At 38.7% G+C, this 27,236-nt stretch overlaps 1 protein-coding gene, 2 long non-coding RNA genes and 1 pseudogene across 4 annotated transcripts in view; 2 read left to right on the top strand and 2 right to left on the bottom strand.

Moving 5' to 3' along the window:
- The window catches only part of LOC307027236, an 85,814-nt pseudogene that overhangs the window by 47,840 nt on the left and 10,738 nt on the right, over positions 1 to 27,236 (top strand). Inside the window, exons 4-5 of the transcript XR_013810524.1 lie at positions 14,264 to 14,320; positions 24,762 to 24,818. The product of XR_013810524.1 is annotated as an uncharacterized misc_RNA (transcript). The remainder of the gene's footprint in view (positions 1 to 14,263; positions 14,321 to 24,761; positions 24,819 to 27,236) is intronic.
- LOC307027234 (uncharacterized protein) lies at positions 760 to 9,017 on the top strand. The gene is made up of 3 exons (XM_079695445.1): positions 760 to 863; positions 3,762 to 3,818; positions 7,594 to 9,017. The coding sequence occupies exons 2-3, from the start codon at positions 3,762 to 3,764 to the stop codon at positions 8,320 to 8,322; spliced, it is 786 nt and encodes a 261-aa protein (XP_079551571.1). The 5' UTR covers positions 760 to 863; the 3' UTR covers positions 8,323 to 9,017.
- LOC307027238 lies at positions 9,137 to 11,384 on the bottom strand. Its single transcript, XR_013804574.1, has 2 exons — positions 11,168 to 11,384; positions 9,137 to 9,728 (listed from the first exon to the last, which is right to left on the bottom strand). It is a non-coding gene; the product is annotated as an uncharacterized lncRNA (long non-coding RNA).
- LOC307027239 lies at positions 19,475 to 21,788 on the bottom strand. Its single transcript, XR_013804575.1, has 2 exons — positions 21,654 to 21,788; positions 19,475 to 20,214 (listed from the first exon to the last, which is right to left on the bottom strand). It is a non-coding gene; the product is annotated as an uncharacterized lncRNA (long non-coding RNA).

The following is a 27,236-nucleotide window of genomic DNA, read 5'->3' as shown; positions in this document are numbered from 1 at the left end:
TTTTGTTCATCAGTTATTGATCCGTGAAATCCGAATCTGCCAATATCGTTCTAACTTTACTCAACTCGCAGCAGCGCGGATTCGATCAATTGCTATAAAATAACTCTGCTACTACTACAGACGGTGTAAATCTATTACAGGTTGAGGTAGAAACCATGGTGGAACAGCTAATAACAACAGTGTGCAGAGTTTTAAAGCGATCAAGTCATATTACAGGATAAAGGAAATACAGTTTCAACTGCCGTTGCAGTTCAAATCACAGACTGTGTGAACGTGAAAATGAATAGAATATCCCCTCCCGTCTTCAGAGCAATCTGACTATTATAACATTAGCGTTAAGAAAGCTTACTTAAATATCTGCCACAACATAAGTAAACAGATCAAAGTAACATTACATACCCTCAGGGGCGCCGTAAGGGGGTGAAAAGTTAGGAGGATTCTAAGGGCCCGTGACTGACGGGGGCCCCGAAATGTTTAGAACATTAAGAAAAAAATGTTTAAGTAACCTTTAATCAATCCTCAATAATTAACATTAATAGAACGTTATATTGATAAAGTATTCACTAAACTTACGATTAATTTAACTTATTTTCTTCCAAAAGTTAATTATCCAAAGCCTCTGTACACCCCCTTCTACTTACATGTAATGGTTTGGTCCTGCCTCCAAACGCGGTGCGGCACCGGCACTTGCAGAGAGTGAAAACATGTGAAGATGGATGCTAGTACTTAGCCTACAATTGTGTTTGTACGATGTCTCAACGACTCAAAAGGTCAGGCTCTAAGAAAAGAAGAGAAAGGAGAGAAAGACAAAGAGAGAGAAACTAAAGGGCGAAAGTATCTCACCCAGTTTTTCACAAGAAAAGGTATGGTCCATGAGTGGTGGAAATTATTCTGTTAGCTAATGTTTTGTTTTTACTAAGCTGACATTAAGTAGACTACTGTTAATATCTTTACAGAAAATTCAGAGGTTTTTCATTTCACTGCTCTTTTAGCTGACATTTAAAGGTAGGGTAGGTAATTCACTTCAGAAACACTTTTTGTTATATTCCACGGAATGCTCTTAACATCCCGATAGCAATGAATATATTAAATGCTTTGACAATAAATACATACAAACATTTCATCTGTGGAAGCCGTGGCGCTTTAAAAAGCACGACCAATCATCTGAGCCGGCCCGGCTAAAATAACTGGATGGCCTACCTGCCTGTCAGCCTTCCATCTGTGCACAAACTTATATCGTGCCCTCATTGGTCATGTGCGCGTTTGTGTGTGTTGGAGGAGGGGCTCTGTAAGGAAGTCTGAAGGAAGGGGCAGATTTTTTTCGGTTGTGTACTTTCAAATTCTAGCGCACTCGAGCTGGTTTTTTCATTCTTACCTCCTTACCTTTAATAAATGCAGGCACATTTTTAGCGCCTATTCATACGAAATCAGTTGTCCCTCCCCCTGGTGCCAGGACCAACAGATCCATCTCTAAGCTCAGCAGCTCTGTCCCCCCATAATGCTGAACCTGAACCAGCTTTTCTCCCAACTGAAGGAGGTGAGCAGCATTGTGTTGAATGACATGAAACTTAACATATTTGAAGGGAGACTATATATATATATATATATATCAAAACAAAAAGCTAACATCTAATTTTAATTATACATTTCAAACACAGTATTTTCCCACATAGCCAATGATCTATATAAAACAAAAAACTGCTTTTAGTCTATTTGGATGACGGACAGTTTGAAGCGTTGAGTGAGTCTGTATTAGATAAACTACATGTTAATCGCTGACATTTTGGTTATGATATTAATACTAATGTTATTATATTGAAGCAGGGGTGGGGAACCTCCGGCCCCCGGGCCGTATACGGACCGCTAGACCATTTGGTACGGCCCTCGAGGTAATTTATAAACAAAGTGGCCTGTGCCTGGTGGTGGGGCCCAATGTGATATATTTCCATGGGGCCCAAAATCCCTGGCGGCGCCCCTGCGTACCCTACAGTCCGCGGCACTGTGAGTGCAGACGTCAATGTGTCCCATTATCACATCATATCACATCATAATGTATCATATATTTCCTTATCTGAGTCAGCTTACAGTGTCACATACTGTATGCAGAAGTATTATTTTAAGCAACACATTAACTTGAGGAAACACTCGAGTCAAATGTAATTAAAGTCAGATCCACTTGTTTAAATTTTAACTTCTTCATATTTGACTAATATTATAGTTCAGGAAGTATGACGCTGCCCTGTCAGTATGCTTCTCCATGTTTGTGATTGGTCGAATGCTCCAGATACCACCCCTTTTATGTGAACGTGCACCTAAATAGATAGGACACGGCTGGTTTGAGCGAACGAGTTGATAGCCAGCGTTGTAGGACAGTTTAGCGAGAGCGGCTTTGTTTTGGATTAAGTCAACCGGCTAACTCAAACATATCCAGGATATGTTGAACTAGATTCGAAGTATAGACCCCAGGCCTCTGGTCACAAAGTCAACCTCACATGATGATGGGATACCAGTTTTCAAGCACAGTAAATATTCTCTTCCCAGAGTATATGATGGGACCAAGGTGATGATGTAGTGACATGTGATGACATGGTTTTATTAATAATACTTTTGCTTTTCAATGTTTGCTATTTCAAACCATGAGCTGGTTCAAATAATATTTGCCTTACGATATGTTCTCATTTGTTTTATCACTACAGTTTTGAAGCTTTTGTGCTTTTCCTTGCCATAGTGAAAATGAATGAAATGTTCTCACTTGCTTGGTTTCAAAACATAACAAATGCCATAATCTGTTCATTGGGAACCATAACTGCTATTTTTCATTGCTGTTGCCGGCCACTATTGCTCATGTAAACCTACTACTGCTGCACCCCCTGTAATCTCAGATGCACCCCAAGTCATTTTGTTCTGGAACCGGGCCTGTACATGGCCATATACTAAACAAACTACAGAGCCCATTCCGTGGCTCTTTTGGTCAAAAAGGTTGCAGACCCCTGTACTAGGCCAAAATAGAGTCAAAGAGTATATGAGAGTGAGAGTGTGTTAATGAATATGTTTGGAGTAAGTCTGTAGATTTCCTTGTGTTTCATGTATAGACAATTTTAGACCACTGACATCATGATAATATATAATAATAATTCAAGTACATCCTTTCAAAAGGCTAGTCACATCCTCATGTAAATGTCAATGTAGCGAGTTCAGAAAAGTTATCGAGTTCATTTTTATTTATCGTACGATAAGTCAATGAATTGCTTATCGCGACAGGCCTATGCACACAATAACACAGTGGAAACAAACATGTGTTTGACTTTCATTAGTGAATGAAACGTTGTGCCCTTTATAGTCTGTGTCCAATATCGTGTATTTTTATATATTGTATATATATGCTAAGGTTCCGCTACTGACACGATAGCAGTCATTTAGTGCGCATATGTGTAATTAAACCCATGATATCAAAATCTCACTCCAGCCAGGTACCCAAAGTTGGCAACCATGATTTATATTTGTAATATATAGTTTTACCTCTTTTTAAAGCTGCATTTATTTAAAAAAAATGCACAAACTAAAGCACAACAAGATATGTCTCTATATGTGTCAGATGTGCAAGTGTCTAACTGGATGGACTCTATCTCTCTTTGAGCTTTGTGGTAGTGATTGTTTTGTCAAATTAATGGTCTCAAGGTTAACATTTAGAAAAATACTAAATGTTCATTTTAATTCCTGTAGTTGGCTAATAAGTAATATGGTAATCTCTGTTATTGCAGATGGCTGAACTTCAGGTAGACGATAACACAAGCAGCAGAATGACTTCATCAGTAGAGGTAAGTTACTTTAACTTTTAAAAGTGAAAATCCTGCTTAAATAATTATTCATATTTGAGTGAAAACAATGACATTCTGTGTAAAGTTTAGCCGTCTAGAGTCCTGTTGATTTAAGTTTTCAGAATTGTTTACATGGTTGCATTTGAATCTAAACAATGAAGAATTAAAAAAGCATTCGTTAAACTGAGTGAATCATATTGGTTGCTAGGAAACATCTGGCAAAATCAATCAAAGATGTAAACAGGAATTCACCTGTAGAAAATAGTGAGTGCTAAAGCTACAGTAGCATATACAAGGAGATGGTAACATCTGGGGCCTCATTTATAAAGGGATATATGCTCAAAAAATGACGTACACCAGTTTCTACGCAATGTTTGCGATTTATAAAATACTAACTTGACGGGAAAATGTGCGGTCCTCCACGCAAACGATCCGACCTCCATGCTGCTACTCTGGTTCAAACTGCATCCACCAAACAATATGATTTATCTCGACCTCCCCAAAATAACCGAAATCTGACACGGTGCGAGATGTATTTGTTAGCTGATCTGTCGTCATTTCCTGCGATCTTCTTCATAAAGTCAGTCAAAATGAATGAATGGGCGTTTCTTTGACTATTTATAGGCAAATATGGGTGTTACGTGAAGCCCGCAAAAGCTGCACCGCATTTCGAGTCGGTTGTTATTTATAAAGGGAAACAGGCGAAGGAAGTGCCGTACGCACTTTCCTCGCCGGACGCAATGTTTTTTTAATCGGAAAATGTCGGAACATTTCTGTACCTATTTTTTTAATTTCTACTACGTAGGCAACCTAACCACTTGGATCCTGCGCACGGCGTTATAAATGAGGCCCCTGATCATTCACATTTACTCAGAGGTGGGAGAAGTACTCAGATCTTGTACTTGAGTAAAAGTAGAAGTACTCAGAGATCTTGTACCAGATATGTTTTATAATGATTGATCATTAAAGTGTTATCAAAGCTGGTAAAGGTGCAGCTAGTTTGAATGACTTTGTATACTGCAGGGTAGCTTGTGGATTTACTCCAGGTGGAACTAAAGTCTGATTTAACACTTGATTATATTTCACATTATTCATCCACATCTGTCGAGTAACTAAACGTATTAAATACATGGAGTGGAGTAGAAGTACACCATTTACCTCTGAACTGTAGTGGAGTAGAAGTACACAGTAGCATAACATGGACATACTCAAGTAAAGTACAATTACCTCAAAATTGTACTTAAGTACAGTACCTGAGTAAATGTACTTCCTACCTCTGAATTTACTGATATAATGTGATCATTTAATGTTCATTATTTTCAAATTCACGGTGTAGATATTTTAATAGCTAGTGATACCTGGATACTAAAACTAATGTATAAAACAATTAAATTAGTTTGTGTGCTTCAACCCTTTTAGTTTTTTGTATTTAGCTACAGTATACATAATTCTAACCTTATAACAGATCAAATATGCAATATTCCATCATGATATTGGTTGAAAAAACACATTTAGATTTTGCATTTTCTGAATAATATTTAAAAAAAATGTGTTTGTGAGAGCCAACCCCCTTGTATTTATTCAAAACATAACAACAAATCATTCTGATTCAATCAACCAATCAGTGCGTCTTTGTGCAGAAGTTGTATCAAGTTAATGGGTATTTATACTTCTTCCTTTATTCAGCGGTATTTTAGGCTACAACGAGTCAGAATGCATTCTCGGTTTTCATTAAAAGACTTACTTTACTTCTTTCACGTCCATTTTGAACTTGCATCAAGACATTTATGTGTCCTCTAATACAGTGTTTTTCAAAGGAGGGGGCCCGACCCCCCGGGGGCCCGCCAGGGGGGTCACGCAGAGTTCGAGGGGAAGTGGGATTTGTTTTTTTTTAAAGTTACATTTTTTCTTTTTAAAAAAAATCTTTTTAGATGTTATTAATAACTGCATATCTATCAATCTATGTGTCCTTTGATGCCAATCTTTTAATATTTTTTGTTTTTGAATCACACGACTGCCCTTCAAGCCAATCAGAAGCGAGCTGCCGCTATTGAGAGTGAAACTCAATCAATCAATCAATGTTTATTTATATAGCCCAATATCACAAATGTTACATTTGTCTCAGTGGACTTCACAGTTTGTACAGAATATCAGTATGACAATACAACACCCTCTGTCCTTAGACCCTCACATCGTACTAGGAAAAACTTCCAGAGAAAAAAACCCACAGTTTAAAGGGAAAAATGGGAGAAACCTCAGGGAGAGCAACAGAGGAGGGATCCCTCTCCCAGGACGGACAGACGTGCAATAGATGCCGTGTGTAAATTGAAAAGATAATACATTTACAACATAGGTAGTCCAAATGTTTGGAAATGCATGTGTCTATAATAGGAAGATGAATCCACGAGGATATCCATCCAGGACTTATGATCCAGGACCACAGCCACGACTCAAGATCCAGGACTCGCGATCCATGACACAGGACCGCAGGATCATCCATGACTCCGGATCCCGGCGTATATAGACACCAAAAAGAAAGAAATTTGGGGAAGCTGGGTTAATCGGAACATGAGAGTACACAGGTATAGACAGAGAGAAGGAAGAAGTAAGATGTCCCCCCACAAACTAAGCCTATATCAGCAAAACTAGGGGCTGAATCTAATCAGCCCTAACTATAAGCTTTATCAAAAAGGAAGGTCTTAAGCGCACTCTTAAAAATGGATAGGGTGTCTGCCGCCCGAACACAAACTGGAAGCTGATTCCACAAAAGTGGAGCTTGATAAGAAAAGGCTCTGGCTCCCATTGTACTTTTAGAGACTCTAGGAACAACCAACAACCCTGCATTCTTGGAACGCAATGCCCTAGTAGGACAGTAGGGTATAATGAGTTCTTTAAGGTAAGATGGCGCCTGCCCATTAAGGGCTTTGTAGGCGAGAAGAAGAATTTTAAATTCTATCCTGTGTTCTATAGGGAGCCAGAGTAAGGCAGCCAGAACAGGAGTAATGTGGTCCCTTTTCCTAACTCTGGTTAGTACACGAGCTGCAGCATTTTGAATCAGCTGAAGCGACTTGACTGACTTCTTGGTACACCCTGATAATAAGGAGTTACAATAATCCAGCCTTGAAGTAACAAATGCATGGTCTAGTTTCTCTGCATCGTTTTGAGGCAAGATATGCCTGATTTTTGCAATGTTACGTAGATGGAAGTAGGCGGTCCTTGAAATTGATTTTATGTGGGTGTTAAAGGATAAATCCTGATCAAATATAACACCAAGATTCCTTATAGTCTCACTGGAGGCCAAATTAATGCCATCCATAGTTAGTATATCTTTAGATAATTTGTTTCGTAGATTCTTCGGGCCAAGTACAATAACTTCAGTTTTGGTCGTGTTTAACATCAAAAAATGTAAGGTCATCCACGTTTTTAAGTCCTTGAGGCAGTCTTGAATTTTATTTAGATGATTAATTTCATCAGGCTTGATTGATAAATATAGTTGAGTATCATCCGCATAACAATGAAAGTTTACAGAATGATTCCTTATAATATTGCCTAACGGAAGCATATATAGTGTGAACAAAATAGGTCCAAGCACTGAGCCCTGTGGCACTCCATGGCTAACTTTGGTTTGCATGGAAGATTCATCGTTGACACGTACAAACTGAGAGCGTTCAGATAGATAGGACCTAAACCAGCCTAAAGCAGTTCCCTGTATGCCAACTAAGTGCTCTAGTCTTTGCAATAGGATATCATGTTGATTTGTTGTTTTGTTTTATAGGAAGAGACCTGCATAAACCCAGATAGGGTTTATGACGAGGGGGAGAAGAGTATTTTCGGTCAACATCAGTCTACAGACATGATAGGAAAACCACACACCTGTGACCGGTGTGAGAAGAGTTTCTGGAGTTCAAGGAATTTGAAGGTTCACCAGCGAACCCACACTGGAGAAAAACCCTACTCCTGTAACCAGTGTGAGAAGAGCTTTAGCCAGTCAGGCTATTTCAAGGTTCACCAGCGAATCCACACTGGAGAAAAGCCTTTCACCTGTGACCAGTGTGAGAAGAGCTTTATCCGGTCATTCGATTTGACGATCCACAAGCGAATCCACACTGGAGAAAAGCCTTTCACCTGTGACCAGTGTGAGAAGAGCTTTAGCCAGTCAGGCAATTTGAGGATCCACCAGCGAATCCATACTGGAGAAAAGCCTTTCACCTGTGACCAGTGTGAGAAGAGCTTTAAACGGTCATTCAATTTAAGGGTCCACCAGAGAATCCACACTGGAGAAAAACCCTACTCCTGTGACCAGTGTGAGAAGAGTTTCACGGACTCACTCTCATTGAAGCGCCACCAGCAAATCCACTCCTTTGAACAGTGGAAGAAAGAGTTCAGTGACTCATACAGTGTGAATCTCCACCAGCCTACCCACACTGGAGAAAAACCTGACGTCTGTGCTCCCTGTGAGAAGAGTCTCAGAGAACCAGACCACATGGGAGAACACCTTCACTAGTGCACTGAGACTGGTCAGAAAGAGTGAGATGGACTGTTTGACACAACTCACTGTTAAAAGATGTTGTGTTGATTTAAAAAAGTTGTTCAAATGTTCTCAATAATATTCAAATGCATGCACTTAAAGTTCAACTTGCAGGTTTGTAAAAAAAATAGATTTATGCTTAACCTTGCCTGAAAATTACAATTGAAAAAAGTTAATGCAGGATTTGATATGTTTTTCAAGACATAAGTGCAGGAATTCAGAGGAAAGGAGCCGTTTTGAGCTCTGCTACTAAAGAGTGCTTTTTTTTTAACGTCATACGTCAAACGCGTCATATTACGTCACATGGGGGAGCAACTTTCTCGGACTCGTTCTCTGCCCAATCCATGGTAGTAGTTTGTAGTGGTTGTGATTTAGTGAGCTGGTATTTTTTTGGTAATTTTACATTGCATTTCACCATTTTTCATCACAGCTCACCATCTGGTCTTGGCCATAGTGGAGTTTGGAGTGTGACTGTTTGAGGTTGTGGACAGGTGTCTTTTATACTGATAACGAGTTCAAACAGGTGCCATTAATACAGTTAACAAGTGGAGGACAGAGGAGGCTCTTAAAGAAGAAGTTAAAGGTCTGTGAGAGCCAGAAATCTTGTTTGTTTGTAGGTGACCAAATACTTATTTTTCACCATAATTTGCAAATAAATTCTTTAAAAATCAGACAGTCATTTTCTGGATGTTTTTCTTATTTTGTCTCTCATAGTTGAGGTATACCTAGGATGAAAATTACAGGCCTCTCGCACAATTGGTGGCTGACTAAATACTTTTTTGCCCAACTGTAGGTATGGCCCTACAATATATTATTCAAATATAGCATGATAGGTCCACTTTAAATGTAATAATGTTATAAATATGTGGTAATTTAACAACACACTAAAGCCTACTGATTTCTAAAAGTGTGCATAGAGCCTTTAGTCTCATATAAGCTAGATAGAGCATCGCTTTGAACCATAAACTATTACTGTTGCTGAATGTACTCCATTGAGGCCATTTTACCATCAGAAAGAGGTTCCACAGGGGTCTATCCTTGGGCCATTCATATTTACATTAGATGTTACTATTAGAGTATTCGTTATTCTCGCGTCCAGGAGAGAAGCTTAGGATAAATGAGACCAATGGAGTCTCTGGCATAAGGTTCAAATGGGTACTTTAATTAAAATGGCGCGGTAATGTTACAGGCAGAAGATGGTTCTGTGGAAGAGAGAAGCTGCAGCTCCCTCTCGCAGTCGCGGCCGTGGAGAAGAGACTCCACACACATTTGTCTTTCCCGCTTGCATCCCCCATCGCTCCTCCTCTCTGGGGGCTGTGGTGACATTTGTGTTGTTTTTAACCAATACATTTAGAATATAAGCTTCCCTTTTTTTCTTGTTCCTGTTGAGAAAAAAAAAAAATGAATACTGTGTAAATGAAATTATTGTTTTGCACATGTATATTATAGAAAATAACACTTATGTTTACATATTTCCTGGTTTTTTCAGGTCACATTTGATCTATATGATGGAGCCATTGGATTTGTCAATATAAGAAATCAAAACCAAACCATATTCTTCCAAACTCTCTGCTGTAGTCTGACCACCAGAAAACTATTGATGTGTGTAGTGAGTTAGGTAGAAATATACGGTATAATAGTAACGTTATTGAAGATGATGCCATGTTTATTGAAGATTTTACATTATAAATCTTCCCCAAAATTATTCAAAAGCACATTCTTCCAAACTCTGCTGTAGTCTGAGCAACAGGAGACTATTGATGTGTGTAGTGAGTTTGGTAGCACTCCACTGTATAATAGTGAAGTTATTGAAGATTATACCAGTTATTGAAGATGTTACACTATAAATATTTCCCAAAATTATTCAAAGGCACATTCTTCCAAACTCTCTGCTGTAGTCTGACCAACAGGAGACTATTGATGTGTGTAGTGAGTTTGGTAGAAATATACGGTATAATAGTGAAGTGATTGAATATTATTGTATTCTCTTTTTTCGGTGTTGCACTTTGCAGACGGTACCTGAGCACTCGTTTCTTCTCCGGCTGCGGAAAGAGACCAATTTAATGTGTCCAGCTCGGAGGACGGCGCATATTGCCTTTTTTTTTTTATCAACATGTGATTGTAGTTCGTTGTCAACCTTACCACGGTACTTAGGAGACGTAATTTGTGTCTGAATAACGTTTTGTTCATCAGTTATTGATCCGTGAAATCCGAATCTGCCAATATCGTTCTAACTTTACTCAACTCGCAGCAGCGCGGATTCGATCAATTGCTATAAAATAACTCTGCTACTACTACAGACGGTGTAAATCTATTACAGGTTGAGGTAGAAACCATGGTGGAACAGCTGATAATAACAGTGTGCAGAGTTTTAAAGCGATCAAGTCATATTACAGGATAAAGGAAATACAGTTTCAACTGCCGTTGCAGTTCAAATCACAGACTGTGTGAACGTGAAAATGAATAGAATATCCCCTCCCGTCTTCAGAGCAATCTGACTATTATAACATTAGCGTTAAGAAAGCTTACTTAAATATCTGCCACAACATAAGTAAACAGATCAAAGTAACATTACATACCCTCAGGGGCGCCGTAAGGGGGTGAAAAGTTAGGAGGATTCTAAGGGCCCGTGACTGACGGGGGCCCCGAAATGTTTAGAACATTAAGAAAAAAATGTTTAAGTAACCTTTCATCAATCCTCAATAATTAACATTAATAGAACGTTATATTGGTAAAGTATTCACTAAACTTACGATTAATTTAACTTATTTTCTTCCAAAAGTTAATTATCCAAAGCCTCTGTACACCCCCTTCTACTTACATGTAATGGTTTGGTCCTGCCTCCAAACGCGGTGCGGCACCGGCACTTGCAGAGAGTGAAAACATGTGAAGATGGATGCTAGTACTTAGCCTACACTTGTGTTTGTACGATGTCTCAACGACTCAAAAAGTCAGGCTCTAAGAAAAGAAGAGAAAGGAGAGAAAGACAAAGAGAGAGGAACTAAAGGGCGAAAGTATCTCACCCAGTTTTTCACAAGAAAAGGTATGGTCCATGAGTGGTGGAAATTATTCTGTTAGCTAATGTTTTGTTTTTACTAAGCTGACATTAAGTAGACTACTGTTAATATCTTTACAGAAAATTCAGAGGTTTTTCATTTCACTGCTCTTTTAGCTGACATTTAAAGGTAGGGTAGGTAATTCACTTCAGAAACACTTTTTGTTATATTCCACGGAATGCTCTTAACATCCCGATAGCAATGAATATATGAAATGCTTTGACAATAAATACATACAAACATTTCATCTGTGGAAGCCGTGGCGCTTTAAAAAGCACGACCAATCATCTGAGCCGGCCCGGCTAAAATAACTGGATGGCCTTCCTGCCTGTCAGCCTTCCATCTGTGCACAAACTTATATCGTGCCCTCATTGGTCATGTGCGCGTTTGTGTGTGTTGGAGGAGGGGCTCTGTAAGGAAGTCTGAAGGAAGGGGCAGATTTTTTTCGGTTGTGTACTTTCAGATTCTAGCGCACTCGAGCTGGTTTTTTCATTCTTACCTCCTTACCTTTAATAAATGCAGGCACATTTTTAGCGCCTATTCATACGAAATCAGTTGTCCCTCCCCCTGGTGCCAGGACCAACAGATCCATCTCTAAGCTCAGCAGCTCTGTCCCCCCATAATGCTGAACCTGAACCAGCTTTTCTCCCAACTGAAGCAGGTGAGCAGCATTGTGTTGAATCACATGAAACTTAACATATTTGAAGGGAGACTATATATATATATCAAAACAAAAAGCTAACATCTAATTTTAATTATACATTTCAAACACAGTATTTTCCCACATAGCCAATGATCTATATAAAACAAAAAACTGCTTTTAGTCTATTTGGATGACGGACAGTTTGAAGCGTTGAGTGAGTCTGTATTAGATAAACTACATGTTAATCGCGGACATTTTGGTTATGATATTAATACTAATGTTATTATATTGAAGCAGGGGTGGGGAACCTCCGGCCCCCGGGCCGTATACGGACCGCTAGACCATTTGGTACGGCCCTCGAGGTAATTTATAAACAAAGTGGCCTGTGCCTGGTGGTGGGGCCCAATGTGATATATTTCCATGGGGCCCAAAATCCCTGGCGGCGCCCCTGCGTACCCTACAGTCTGCGTCAATGTGTCCCATTATCACATCATATCACATCATAATGTATCATATATTTCCTTATCTGAGTCAGCTTACAGTGTCACATACTGTATGCAGAAGTATTATTTTAAGCAACACATTAACTTGAGGAAACACTCGAGTCAAATGTAATTAAAGTCAGATCCACTTGTTTAAATTTTAACTTCTTCATATTTGACTAATATTATAGTTCAGGAAGTATGACGCTGCCCTGTCAGTATGCTTCTCCATGTTTGTGATTGGTCGAATGCTCCAGATACCACCCCTTTTATGTGAACGTGCACCTAAATAGATAGGACACGGCTGGTTTGAGCGAACGAGTTGATAGCCAGCGTTGTAGGACAGTTTAGCGAGAGCGGCTTTGTTTTGGATTAAGTCAACCGTATAACTCAAACATATCCAGGATATGTTGAACTAGATTCGAAGTATAGACCCCAGGCCTCTGGTCACAAAGTCAACCTCACATGATGATGGGATACCAGTTTTCAAGCACAGTAAATATTCTCTTCCCAGAGTATATGATGGGACCAAGGTGATGATGTAGTGACATGTGATGACATGGTTTTATTAATAATACTTTTGCTTTTCAATGTTTGCCATTTCAAACCATGAGCTGGTAATATTTGCCTTGATTTATGATATGTTCTCATTTGTTTTATCACTACAGTTTTTAAGCTTTTGTGCTTTTCCTTGCCATAGTGAAAATGAATGAAATGTTCTCACTTGCTTGGTTTCAAAACATAACAAATGCCATAATCTGTTCATTGGGAACCATAACTGCTATTTTTCATTGCTGTTGCCGGCCACTATTGCTCATGTAAACCTACTACTGCTGCACCCCCTGTAATCTCAGATGCACCCCAAGTCATTTTGTTCTGGAACCGGGCCTGTACATGGCCATATACTAAACAAACTACAGAGCCCATTCCGTGGCTCTTTTGGTCAAAAAGGTTGCAGACCCCTGTACTAGGCCAAAATAGAGTCAAAGAGTATATGAGAGTGAGAGTGTGTTAATTAATATGTTTGGAGTAAGTCTGTAGATTTCCTTGTGTTTCATGTATAGACAATTTTAGACCACTGACATCATGATAATATATAATAATAATAATTCAAGTACATCCTTTCAAACGGCTAGTCACATCCTCATGTAAATGGCAATGTAGCGAGTTCAGAAAAGTTATCGAGTTCATTTTTATTTATCGTACGATAAGTCAATTAATTGCTTATCGCGACAGGCCTATGCACACAATAACACAGTGGAAACAAACATGTGTTTGACTTTCATTAGTGAATGAAACGTTGTGCCCTTTATAGTCTGTGTCCAATATCGTGTATTTTTATATATTGTATATATATGCTAAGGTTCCGCTACTGACACGATAGCAGTCATTTAGTGCGCATATGTGTAATTAAACCCATGATATCAAAATCTCACTCCAGCCAGCTACCCAAAGTTGGCAACCCTGATTTATATTTGTAATATATAGTTTTACCTCTTTTTAAAGCTGCATTTATTTAAAAAAAATGCACAAACTAAAGCACAACAAGATATGTCTCTATATGTGTCAGATGTGCAAGTGTCTAACTGGATGGACTCTATCTCTCTTTGAGCTTTGTGGTAGTGATTGTTTTGTCAAATGAATGGTCTCAAGGTTAACATTTAGAAAAATACTAAATGTTCATTTTAATTCCTGTAGTTGGCTAATAAGTAATATGGTAATCTCTGTTATTGCAGATGGCTGAACTTCAGGTAGACGATAACACAAGCAGCAGAATGACTTCATCAGTAGAGGTAAGTTACTTTAACTTTTAAAAGTGAAAATCCTGCTTAAATAATTATTCATATTTGAGTGAAAACAATGACATTCTGTGTAAAGTTTAGCCGTCTAGAGTCCTGTTGATTTAAGTTTTCAGAATTGTTTACATGGTTGCATTTGAATCTAAACAATGAAGAATTAAAAAAGCATTCGTTAAACTGAGTGAATCATATTGGTTGCTAGGAAACATCTGGCAAAATCAATCAAAGATGTAAACAGGAATTCACCTGTAGAAAATAGTGAGTGCTAAAGCTAAAGTAGCATATACAAGGAGATGGTAACATCTGGGGCCTCATTTATAAAGGGATATATGCTCAAAAAATGACGTACACCAGTTTCTACGCAATGTTTGCGATTTATAAAATACTAACTTTACGGGAAAATGTGCGGTCCTCCACGCAAACGATCCGACCTCCATGCTGCTACTCTGGTTCAAACTGCATCCACCAAACAATATGATTTATCTCGACCTCCCCAAAATAACCGAAATCTGATACGGTGCGAGATGTATTTGTTAGCTGATCTGTCGTCATTTCCTGCGATCTTCTTCATAAAGTCAGTCAAAATGAATGAATGGGCGTTTCTTTGACTATTTATAGGCAAATATGGGTGTTACGTGAAGCCCGCAAAAGCTGCACCGCATTTCGAGTCGGTTGTTATTTATAAAGGGAAACATGCGAAGGAAGTGCCGTACGCACTTTCCTCGCCGGACGCAATGTTTTTTTAATCGGACAATGTCGGAACATTTCTGTACCTATTTTTTTAATTTCTACTACGTAGGCAACCTAACCACTTGGATCCTGCGCACGGCGTTATAAATGAGGCCCCTGATCATTCACATTTACTCAGAGGTGGGAGAAGTACTCAGATCTTGTACTTGAGTAAAAGTAGAAGTACTCAGAGATCTTGTACCAGATATGTTTTATAATGATTGATCATTAAAGTGTTATCAAAGCTGGTAAAGGTGCAGCTAGTTTGAATGACTTTGTATACTGCAGGGTAGCTTGTGGATTTACTCCAGGTGGAATTAAAGTCTGATTTAACACTTGATTATATTTCACATTATTCATCCACATCTGTCGAGTAACTAAACGTATTAAATACATGGAGTGGAGTAGAAGTACACCATTTACCTCTGAACTGTAGTGGAGTAGAAGTACACAGTAGCATAACATGGACATACTCAAGTAAAGTACAATTACCTCAAAATTGTACTTAAGTACAGTACCTGAGTAAATGTACTTCCTACCTCTGAATTTACTGATATAATGTGATCATTTAATGTTCATTATTTTCAAATTCACGGTGTAGATATTTTAATAGCTAGTGATACCTGGATACTAAAACTAATGTATAAAACAATTAAATTAGTTTGTGTGCTTCAACCCTTTTAGTTTTTTGTATTTAGCTACAGTATACATAATTCTAACCTTATAACAGATCAAATATGCAATATTCCATCATGATATTGGTTGAAAAAACACATTTAGATTTTGCATTTTCTGAATAATATTTAAAAAAAATGTGTTTGTGAGAGCCAACCCCCTTGTATTTATTCAAAACATAACAACAAATCATTCTGAATCAATCAACCAATCAGTGCGTCTTTGTGCAGAAGTTGTATCAAGTTAATGGGTATTTATACTTCTTCCTTTATTCAGCGGTATTTTAGGCTACAACGAGTCAGAATGCATTCTCGGTTTTCATTAAAAGACTTACTTTACTTCTTTCACGTCCATTTTGAACTTGCATCAAGACATTTATGTGTCCTCTAATACAGTGTTTTTCAAAGGAGGGGGCCCGACCCCCCGGGGGCCCGCCAGGGGGGTCACGCAGAGTTCGAGGGGAAGTGGGATTTGTTTTTTTTTAAAGTTACATTTTTTCTTTTTTTTAAAAATCTTTTTAGATGTTATTAATAACTGCATATCTATCAATCTATGTGTCCTTTGATGCCAATCTTTTAATATTTTTTGTTTTTGAATCACACGACTGCCCTTCAAGCCAATCAGAAGCGAGCTGCCGCTATTGAGAGTGAAACTCAATCAATCAATCAATGTTTATTTATATAGCCCAATATCACAAATGTTACATTTGTCTCAGTGGACTTCACAGTTTGTACAGAATATCAGTATGACAATACAACACCCTCTGTCCTTAGACCCTCACATCGTACTAGGAAAAACTTCCAGAGAAAAAAACCCACAGTTTAAAGGGAAAAATGGGAGAAACCTCAGGGAGAGCAACAGAGGAGGGATCCCTCTCCCAGGACGGACAGACGTGCAATAGATGCCGTGTGTAAATTGAAAAGATAATACATTTACAACATAGGTAGTCCAAATGTTTGGAAATGCATGTGTCTATAATAGGAAGATGAATCCACGAGGATATCCATCCAGGACTTATGATCCAGGACCACAGCCACGACTCAAGATCCAGGACTCGCGATCCATGACACAGGACCGCAGGATCATCCATGACTCCGGATCCCGGCGTATATAGACACCAAAAAGAAAGAAATTTGGGGAAGCTGGGTTAATCGGAACATGAGAGTACACAGGTATAGACAGAGAGAAGGAAGAAGTAAGATGTCCCCCCACAAACTAAGCCTATATCAGCAAAACTAGGGGCTGAATCTAATCAGCCCTAACTATAAGCTTTATCAAAAAGGAAGGTCTTAAGCGCACTCTTAAAAATGGATAGGGTGTCTGCCGCCCGAACACAAACTGGAAGCTGATTCCACAAAAGTGGAGCTTGATAAGAAAAGGCTCTGGCTCCCATTGTACTTTTAGAGACTCTAGGAACAACCAACAACCCTGCATTCTTGGAACGCAATGCCCTAGTAGGACAGTAGGGTATAATGAGTTCTTTAAGGTAAGATGGCGCCTGCCCATTAAGGGCTTTGTAGGCGAGAAGAAGAATTTTAAATTCTATCCTGTGTTCTATAGGGAGCCAGTGTAAGGCAGCCAGAACAGGAGTAATGTGGTCCCTTTTCCTAACTCTGGTTAGTACACGAGCTGAAGCGACTTGACTGACTTCTTGGTACACCCTGATAATAAGGAGTTACAATAATCCAGCCTTGAAGTAACAAATGCATGGTCTAGTTTCTCTGCATCGTTTTGAGGAAAGATATGCCTGATTTTTGCAATGTTACGTAGATGGAAGTAGGCGGTCCTTGAAATTGATTTTATGTGGGTGTTAAAGGATAAATCCTGATCAAATATAACACCAAGATTCCTTATAGTCTCACTGGAGGCCAAATTAATGCCATCCATAGTTAGTATATCTTTAGATAATTTGTTTCGTAGATTCTTCGGGCCAAGTACAATAACTTCAGTTTTGGTCGTGTTTAACATCAAAAAATGTAAGGTCATCCACGTTTTTAAGTCCTTGAGGCAGTCTTGAATTTTATTTAGATGATTAATTTCATCAGGCTTGATTGATAAATATAGTTGAGTATCATCCGCATAACAATGAAAGTTTACAGAATGATTCCTTATAATATTGCCTAACGGAAGCATATATAGTGTGAACAAAATAGGTCCAAGCACTGAGCCCTGTGGCACTCCATGGCTAACTTTGGTTTGCATGGAAGATTCATCGTTGACACGTACAAACTAAGAGCGTTCAGATAGATAGGACCTAAACCAGCCTAAAGCAGTTCCCTGTATGCCAACTAAGTGCTCTAGTCTTTGCAATAGGATATCATGTTGATTTGTTGTTTTGTTTTATAGGAAGAGACCTGCATAAACCCAGATAGGGTTTATGACGAGGGGGAGAAGAGTATTTTCGGTCAACATCAGTCTACAGACACGATAGGAAAACCACACACCTGTGACCGGTGTGAGAAGAGTTTCTGGAGTTCAAGGAATTTGAAGGTTCACCAGCGAACCCACACTGGAGAAAAACCCTACTCCTGTAACCAGTGTGAGAAGAGCTTTAGCCAGTCAGGCTATTTCAAGGTTCACCAGCGAATCCACACTGGAGAAAAGCCTTTCACCTGTGACCAGTGTGAGAAGAGCTTTAGCCGGTCATTCGATTTGACGATCCACAAGCGAATCCACACTGGAGAAAAGCCTTTCACCTGTGACCAGTGTGAGAAGAGCTTTAGCCGGTCAGGCAATTTGAGGACCCACCAGCGAATCCATACTGGAGAAAAGCCTTTCACCTGTGACCAGTGTGAGACGAGCTTTAGACGGTCATTCGATTTAAGGGTCCACCAGAGAATCCACACTGGAGAAAAACCCTACTCCTGTGACCAGTGTGAGAAGAGTTTCACGGACTCACTCTCATTGAAGCGCCACCAGCAAATCCACTCCTTTGAACAGTGGAAGAAAGAGTTCAGTGACTCATACAGTGTGAATCTCCACCAGCCTACCCACACTGGAGAAAAACCTGACGTCTGTGCTCCCTGTGAGAAGAGTCTCAGAGAACCAGACCACATGGGAGAACACCTTCACTAGTGCACTGAGACTGGTCAGAAAGAGTGAGATGGACTGTTTGACACAACTCACTGTTAAAAGATGTTGTGTTGATTTAAAAAAGTTGTTCAAATGTTCTCAATAATATTCAAATGCATGCACTTAAAGTTCAACTTGCAGGTTTGTAAATAAAATAGATTTATGCTTAACCTTGCCTGAAAATTACAATTGAAAAAAGTTAATGCAGGATTTGATATGTTTTTCAAGACATAAGTGCAGGAATTCAGAGGAAAGGAGCCGTTTTGAGCTCTGCTACTAAAGAGTGCTTTTTTTTTAACGTCATACGTCAAACGCGTCATATTACGTCACATGGGGGAGCAACTTTCTCGGACTCGTTCTCTGCCCAATCCATGGTAGTAGTTTGTAGTGGTTGTGATTTAGTGAGCTGGTATGTTTTTGGTAATTTTACATTGCATTTCACCATTTTTCATCACAGCTCACCATCTGGTCTTGGCCATAGTGGAGTTTGGAGTGTGACTGTTTGAGGTTGTGGACAGGTGTCTTTTATACTGATAACGAGTTCAAACAGGTGCCATTAATACAGTTAACAAGTGGAGGACAGAGGAGGCTCTTAAAGAAGAAGTTAAAGGTCTGTGAGAGCCAGAAATCTTGTTTGTTTGTAGGTGACCAAATACTTATTTTTCACCATAATTTGCAAATAAATTCTTTAAAAATCAGACAGTCATTTTCTGGATGTTTTTCTTCTCATTTTGTCTCTCATAGTTGAGGTATACCTAGGATGAAAATTACAGGCCTCTCGCACAATTGGTGGCTGACTAAATACTTTTTTGCCCAACTGTAGGTATGGCCCTACAATATATTATTCAAATATAGCATGATAGGTCCACTTTAAATGTAATAATGTTATAAATATGTGGTAATTTAACAACACACTAAAGCCTACTGATTTCTAAAAGTGTGCATAGAGCCTTTAGTCTCATATAAGCTAGATAGAGCATCGCTTTGAACCATAAACTATTACTGTTGCTGAATGTACTCCATTGAGGCCATTTTACCATCAGAAAGAGGTTCCACAGGGGTCTATCCTTGGGCCATTCATATTTACATTAGATGTTACTATTAGAGTATTCGTTATTCTCGCGTCCAGGAGAGAAGCTTAGGATAAATGAGACCAATGGAGTCTCTGGCATAAGGTTCAAATGGGTACTTTAATTAAAATGGCGCGGTAATGTTACAGGCAGAAGATGGTTCTGTGGAAGAGAGAAGCTGCAGCTCCCTCTCGCAGTCGCGGCCGTGGAGAAGAGACTCCACACACATTTGTCTTTCCCGCTTGCATCCCCCATCGCTCCTCCTCTCTGGGGGCTGTGGTGACATTTGTGTTGTTTTTAACCAATACATTTAGAATATAAGCTTCCCTTTTTTTCTTGTTCCTGTTGAGAAAAAAAAAAAATGAATACTGTGTAAATGAAATTATTGTTTTGCACATGTATATTATAGAAAATAACACTTATGTTTACATATTCCCTGGTTTTTTCAGGTCACATTTGATCTATATGATGGAGCCATTGGATTTGTCAATATAAGAAATCAAAACCAAACCATATTCTTCCAAACTCTCTGCTGTAGTCTGACCACCAGAAAACTATTGATGTGTGTAGTGAGTTAGGTAGAAATATACGGTATAATAGTAACGTTATTGAAGATGATGCCATGTTTATTGAAGATTTTACATTATAAATCTTCCCCAAAATTATTCAAAAGCACATTCTTCCAAACTCTGCTGTAGTCTGAGCAACAGGAGACTATTGATGTGTGTAGTGAGTTTGGTAGCACTCCACTGTATAATAGTGAAGTTATTGAAGATTATACCAGTTATTGAAGATGTTACACTATAAATATTTCCCAAAATTATTCAAAAGCACATTCTTCCAAACTCTCTGCTGTAGTCTGACCAACAGGAGACTATTGATGTGTGTAGTGAGTTTGGTAGAAATATACGGTATAATAGTGAAGTGATTGAATATTATTGTATTCTCTTTTTTCGGTGTTGCACTTTGCAGACGGTACCTGAGCACTCGTTTCTTCTCCGGCTGCGGAAAGAGACCAATTTAATGTGTCCAGCTCGGAGGACGGCGCATATTGCCTTTTTTTTTTTATCAACATGTGATTGTAGTTCGTTGTCAACCTTACCACGGTACTTAGGAGACGTAATTTGTGTCTGAATAACGTTTTGTTCATCACTTATTGATCCGTGAAATCCGAATCTGCCAATATCGTTCTAACTTTACTCAACTCGCAGCAGCGCGGATTCGATCAATTGCTATAAAATAACTCTGCTACTACTAGAGACGGTGTAAATCTATTACAGGTTGAGGTAGAAACCATGGTGGAACAGCTGATAATAACAGTGTGCAGAGTTTTAAAGCGATCAAGTCATATTACAGGATAAAGGAAATACAGTTTCAACTGCCGTTGCAGTTCAAATCACAGACTGTGTGAACGTGAAAATGAATAGAATATCCCCTCCCGTCTTCAGAGCAATCTGACTATTATAACATTAGCGTTAAGAAAGCTTACTTAAATATCTGCCACAACATAAGTAAACAGATCAAAGTAACATTACATACCCTCAGGGGCGCCGTAAGGGGGTGAAAAGTTAGGAGGATTCTAAGGGCCTGTGACTGACGGGGGCCCCGAAATGTTTAGAACATTAAGAAAAAAATGTTTAAGTAACCTTTCATCAATCCTCAATAATTAACATTAATAGAACGTTATATTGATAAAGTATTCACTAAACTTACGATTAATTTAACTTATTTTCTTCCAAAAGTTAATTATCCAAAGCCTCTGTACACCCCCTTCTACTTACATGTAATGGTTTGGTCCTGCCTCCAAACGCGGTGCGGCACCGGCACTTGCAGAGAGTGAAAACATGTGAAGATGGATGCTAGTACTTAGCCTACACTTGTGTTTGTACGATGTCTCAACGACTCAAAAAGTCAGGCTCTAAGAAAAGAAGAGAAAGGAGAGAAAGACAAAGAGAGAGGAACTAAAGGGCGAAAGTATCTCACCCAGTTTTTCACAAGAAAAGGTATGGTCCATGAGTGGTGGAAATTATTCTGTTAGCTAATGTTTTGTTTTTACTAAGCTGACATTAAGTAGACTACTGTTAATATCTTTACAGAAAATTCAGAGGTTTTTCATTTCACTGCTCTTTTAGCTGACATTTAAAGGTAGGGTAGGTAATTCACTTCAGAAACACTTTTTTTTATATTCCACGGAATGCTCTTAACATCCCGATAGCAATGAATATATTAAATGCTTTGACAATAAATACATACAAACATTTCATCTGTGGAAGCCGTGGCGCTTTAAAAAGCACGACCAATCATCTGAGCCGGCCCGGCTAAAATAACTGGATGGCCTTCCTGCCTGTCAGCCTTCCATCTGTGCACAAACTTATATCGTGCCCTCATTGGTCATGTGCGCGTTTGTGTGTGTTGGAGGAGGGGCTCTGTAAGGAAGTCTGAAGGAAGGGGCAGATTTTTTTCGGTTGTGTACTTTCAAATTCTAGCGCACTCGAGCTGGTTTTTTCATTCTTACCTCCTTACCTTTAATAAATGCAGGCACATTTTTAGCGCCTATTCATACGAAATCAGTTGTCCCTCCCCCTGGTGCCAGGACCAACAGATCCATCTCTAAGCTCAGCAGCTCTGTCCCCCCATAATGCTGAACCTGAACCAGCTTTTCTCCCAGCTGAAGGAGGTGAGCAGCATTGTGTTGAATGACATGAAACTTAACATATTTGAAGGGAGACTATATATATATATCAAAACAAAAAGCTAACATCTAATTTTAATTATACATTTCAAACACAGTATTTTCCCACATAGCCAATGATCTATATAAAACAAAAAACTGCTTTTAGTCTATTTGGATGATGGACAGTTTGAAGCGTTGAGTGAGTCTGTATTAGGTAAACTACATGTTAATCACGGACATTTTGGTTATGATATTAATACTAATGTTATTATATTGAAGCAGGGGTGGGGAACCTCCGGCCCCCGGGCCGTATACGGACCGCTAGACCATTTGGTACGGCCCTCGAGGTAATTTATAAACAAAGTGGCCTGTGCCTGGTGGTGGGGCCCAATGTGATATATTTCCATGGGGCCCAAAATCCCTGGCGGCGCCCCTGCGTACCCTACAGTCCGCGGCACTGTGAGTGCAGATGTCAATGTGTCCCATTATCACATCATATCACATCATAATGTATCATATATTTCCTTATCTGAGTCAGCTTACAGTGTCACATACTGTATGCAGAAGTATTATTTTAAGCAACACATTAACTTGAGGAAACACTCGAGTCAAATGTAATTAAAGTCAGATCCACTTGTTTAAATTTTAACTTCTTCATATTTGACTAATATTATAGTTCAGGAAGTATGACGCTGCCCTGTCAGTATGCTTCTCCATGTTTGTGATTGGTCGAATGCTCCAGATACCACCCCTTTTATGTGAACGTGCACCTAAATAGATAGGACACGGCTGGTTTGAGCGAACGAGTTGATAGCCAGCGTTGTAGGACAGTTTAGCGAGAGCGGCTTTGTTTTGGATTAAGTCAACCGGCTAACTCAAACATATCCAGGATATGTTGAACTAGATTCGAAGTATAGACCCCAGGCCTCTGGTCACAAAGTCAACCTCACATGATGATGGGATACCAGTTTTCAAGCACAGTAAATATTCTCTTCCCAGAGTATATGATGGGACCAAGGTGATGATGTAGTGACATGTGATGACATGGTTTTATTAATAATACTTTTGCTTTTCAATGTTTGCTATTTCAAACCATGAGCTGGTAATATTTGCCTTGATTTATGATATGTTCTCATTTGTTTTATCACTACAGTTTTTAAGCTTTTGTGCTTTTCCTTGCCATAGTGAAAATGAATGAAATGTTCTCACTTGCTTGGTTTCAAAACATAACAAATGCCATAATCTGTTCATTGGGGACCATAACTGCTATTTTTCATTGCTGTTGCCGGCCACTATTGCTCATGTAAACCTACTACTGCTGCACCCCCTGTAATCTCAGATGCACCCCAAGTCATTTTGTTCTGGAACCGGGCCTGTACATGGCCATATACTAAACAAACTACAGAGCCCATTCCGTGGCTCTTTTGGTCAAAAAGGTTGCAGACCCCTGTACTAGGCCAAAATAGAGTCAAAGAGTATATGAGAGTGAGAGTGTGTTAATTAATATGTTTGGAGTAAGTCTGTAGATTTGCTTGTGTTTCATGTATAGACAATTTTAGACCACTGACATCATGATAATAATAATAATAATTCAAGTACATCCTTTCAAACGGCTAGTCACATCCTCATGTAAATGGCAATGTAGCGAGTTCAGAAAAGTTATCGAGTTCATTTTTATTTATCGTACGATAAGTCAATTAATTGCTTATCGCGACAGGCCTATGCACACAATAACACAGTGGAAACAAACATGTGTTTGACTTTCATTAGTGAATGAAACGTTGTGCCCTTTATAGTCTGTGTCCAATATCGTGTATTTTTATATATTGTATATATATGCTAAGGTTCCGCTACTGACACGATAGCAGTCATTTAGTGCGCATATGTGTAATTAAACCCATGATATCAAAATCTCACTCCAGCCAGCTACCCAAAGTTGGCAACCCTGATTTATATTTGTAATATATAGTTTTACCTCTTTTTAAAGCTGCATTTATTTAAAAAAAATGCACAAACTAAAGCACAACAAGATATGTCTCTATGTGTCAGATGTGCAAGTGTCTAACTGGATGGACTCTATCTCTCTTTGAGCTTTGTGGTAGTGATTGTTTTGTCAAATGAATGGTCTCAAGGTTAACATTTAGAAAAATACTAAATGTTCATTTTAATTCCTGTAGTTGGCTAATAAGTAATATGGTAATCTCTGTTATTGCAGATGGCTGAACTTCAGGTAGATGATAACACGAGCAGCAGAATGACTTCATCAGTAGAGGTAAGTTACTTTAACTTTTAAAAGTGAAAATCCTGCTTAAATAATTATTCATATTTGAGTGAAAACAATGACATTCTGTGTAAAGTTTAGCCGTCTAGAGTCCTGTTGATTTAAGTTTTCAGAATTGTTTACATGGTTGCATTTGAATCTAAACAATGAAGAATTAAAAAAGCATTCGTTAAACTGAGTGAATCATATTGGTTGCTAGGAAACATCTGGCAAAATCAATCAAAGATGTAAACAGGAATTCACCTGTAGAAAATAGTGAGTGCTAAAGCTAAAGTAGCATATACAAGGAGATGGTAACATCTGGGGCCTCATTTATAAAGGGATATATGCTCAAAAAATGACGTACACCAGTTTCTATGCAATGTTTGCGATTTATAAAATACTAACTTGACGGGAAAATGTGCGGTCCTCCACGCAAACGATCCGACCTCCATGCTGCTACTCTGGTTCAAACTGCATCCACCAAACAATATGATTTATCTCGACCTCCCCAAAATAACCGAAATCTGACACGGTGCGAGATGTATTTGTTAGCTGATCTGTCGTCATTTCCTGCGATCTTCTTCATAAAGTCAGTCAAAATGAATGAATGGGCGTTTCTTTGACTATTTATAGGCAAATATGGGTGTTACGTGAAGCCCGCAAAAGCTGCACCGCATTTCGAGTCGGTTGTTATTTATAAAGGGAAACAGGCGAAGGAAGTGCCGTACGCACTTTCCTCGCCGGACGCAATGTTTTTTTAATCGGAAAATGTCGGAACATTTCTGTACCTATTTTTTTAATTTCTACTACGTAGGCAACCTAACCACTTGGATCCTGCGCACGGCGTTATAAATGAGGCCCCTGATCATTCACATTTACTCAGAGGTGGGAGAAGTACTCAGATCTTGTACTTGAGTAAAAGTAGAAGTACTCAGAGATCTTGTACCAGATATGTTTTATAATGATTGATCATTAAAGTGTTATCAAAGCTGGTAAAGGTGCAGCTAGTTTGAATGACTTTGTATACTGCAGGGTAGCTTGTGGATTTACTCCAGGTGGAACTAAAGTCTGATTTAACACTTGATTATATTTCACATTATTCATCCACATCTGTCGAGTAACTAAACGTATTAAATACATGGAGTGGAGTAGAAGTACACCATTTACCTCTGAACTGTAGTGGAGTAGAAGTACACAGTAGCATAACATGGACATACTCAAGTAAAGTACAATTACCTCAAAATTGTACTTAAGTACAGTACCTGAGTAAATGTACTTCCTACCTCTGAATTTACTGATATAATGTGATCATTTAATGTTCATTATTTTCAAATTCACGGTGTAGATATTTTAATAGCTAGTGATACCTGGATACTAAAACTAATGTATAAAACAATTAAATTAGTTTGTGTGCTTCAACCCTTTTAGTTTTTTGTATTTAGCTACAGTATACATAATTCTAACCTTATAACAGATCAAATATGCAATATTCCATCATGATATTGGTTGAAAAAACACATTTAGATTTTGCATTTTCTGAATAATATTTAAAAAAAATGTGTTTGTGAGAGCCAACCCCCTTGTATTTATTCAAAACATAACAACAAATCATTCTGAATCAATCAACCAATCAGTGCGTCTTTGTGCAGAAGTTGTATCAAGTTAATGGGTATTTATACTTCTTCCTTTATTCAGCGGTATTTTAGGCTACAACGAGTCAGAATGCATTCTCGGTTTTCATTAAAAGACTTACTTTACTTCTTTCACGTCCATTTTGAACTTGCATCAAGACATTTATGTGTCCTCTAATACAGTGTTTTTCAAAGGAGGGGGCCCGACCCCCCGGGGGCCCGCCAGGGGGGTCACGCAGAGTTCGAGGGGAAGTGGGATTTGTTTTTTTTTAAAGTTACATTTTTTCTTTTTTTTAAAAATCTTTTTAGATGTTATTAATAACTGCATATCTATCAATCTATGTGTCCTTTGATGCCAATCTTTTAATATTTTTTGTTTTTGAATCACACGACTGCCCTTCAAGCCAATCAGAAGCGAGCTGCCGCTATTGAGAGTGAAACTCAATCAATCAATCAATGTTTATTTATATAGCCCAATATCACAAATGTTACATTTGTCTCAGTGGACTTCACAGTTTGTACAGAATATCAGTATGACAATACAACACCCTCTGTCCTTAGACCCTCACATCGTACTAGGAAAAACTTCCAGAGAAAAAAACCCACAGTTTAAAGGGAAAAATGGGAGAAACCTCAGGGAGAGCAACAGAGGAGGGATCCCTCTCCCAGGACGGACAGACGTGCAATAGATGCCGTGTGTAAATTGAAAAGATAATACATTTACAACATAGGTAGTCCAAATGTTTGGAAATGCATGTGTCTATAATAGGAAGATGAATCCACGAGGATATCCATC

This window comes from Notothenia rossii (assembly GCF_949606895.1).
Source record: "Notothenia rossii genome assembly, contig: scaffold_99, whole genome shotgun sequence".
NCBI lineage: Eukaryota > Metazoa > Chordata > Actinopteri > Perciformes > Nototheniidae > Notothenia > Notothenia rossii.
The sequence above is the reverse complement of the archived record's forward strand: the minus strand, read 5'-3'. Positions and strand labels throughout refer to the sequence as shown.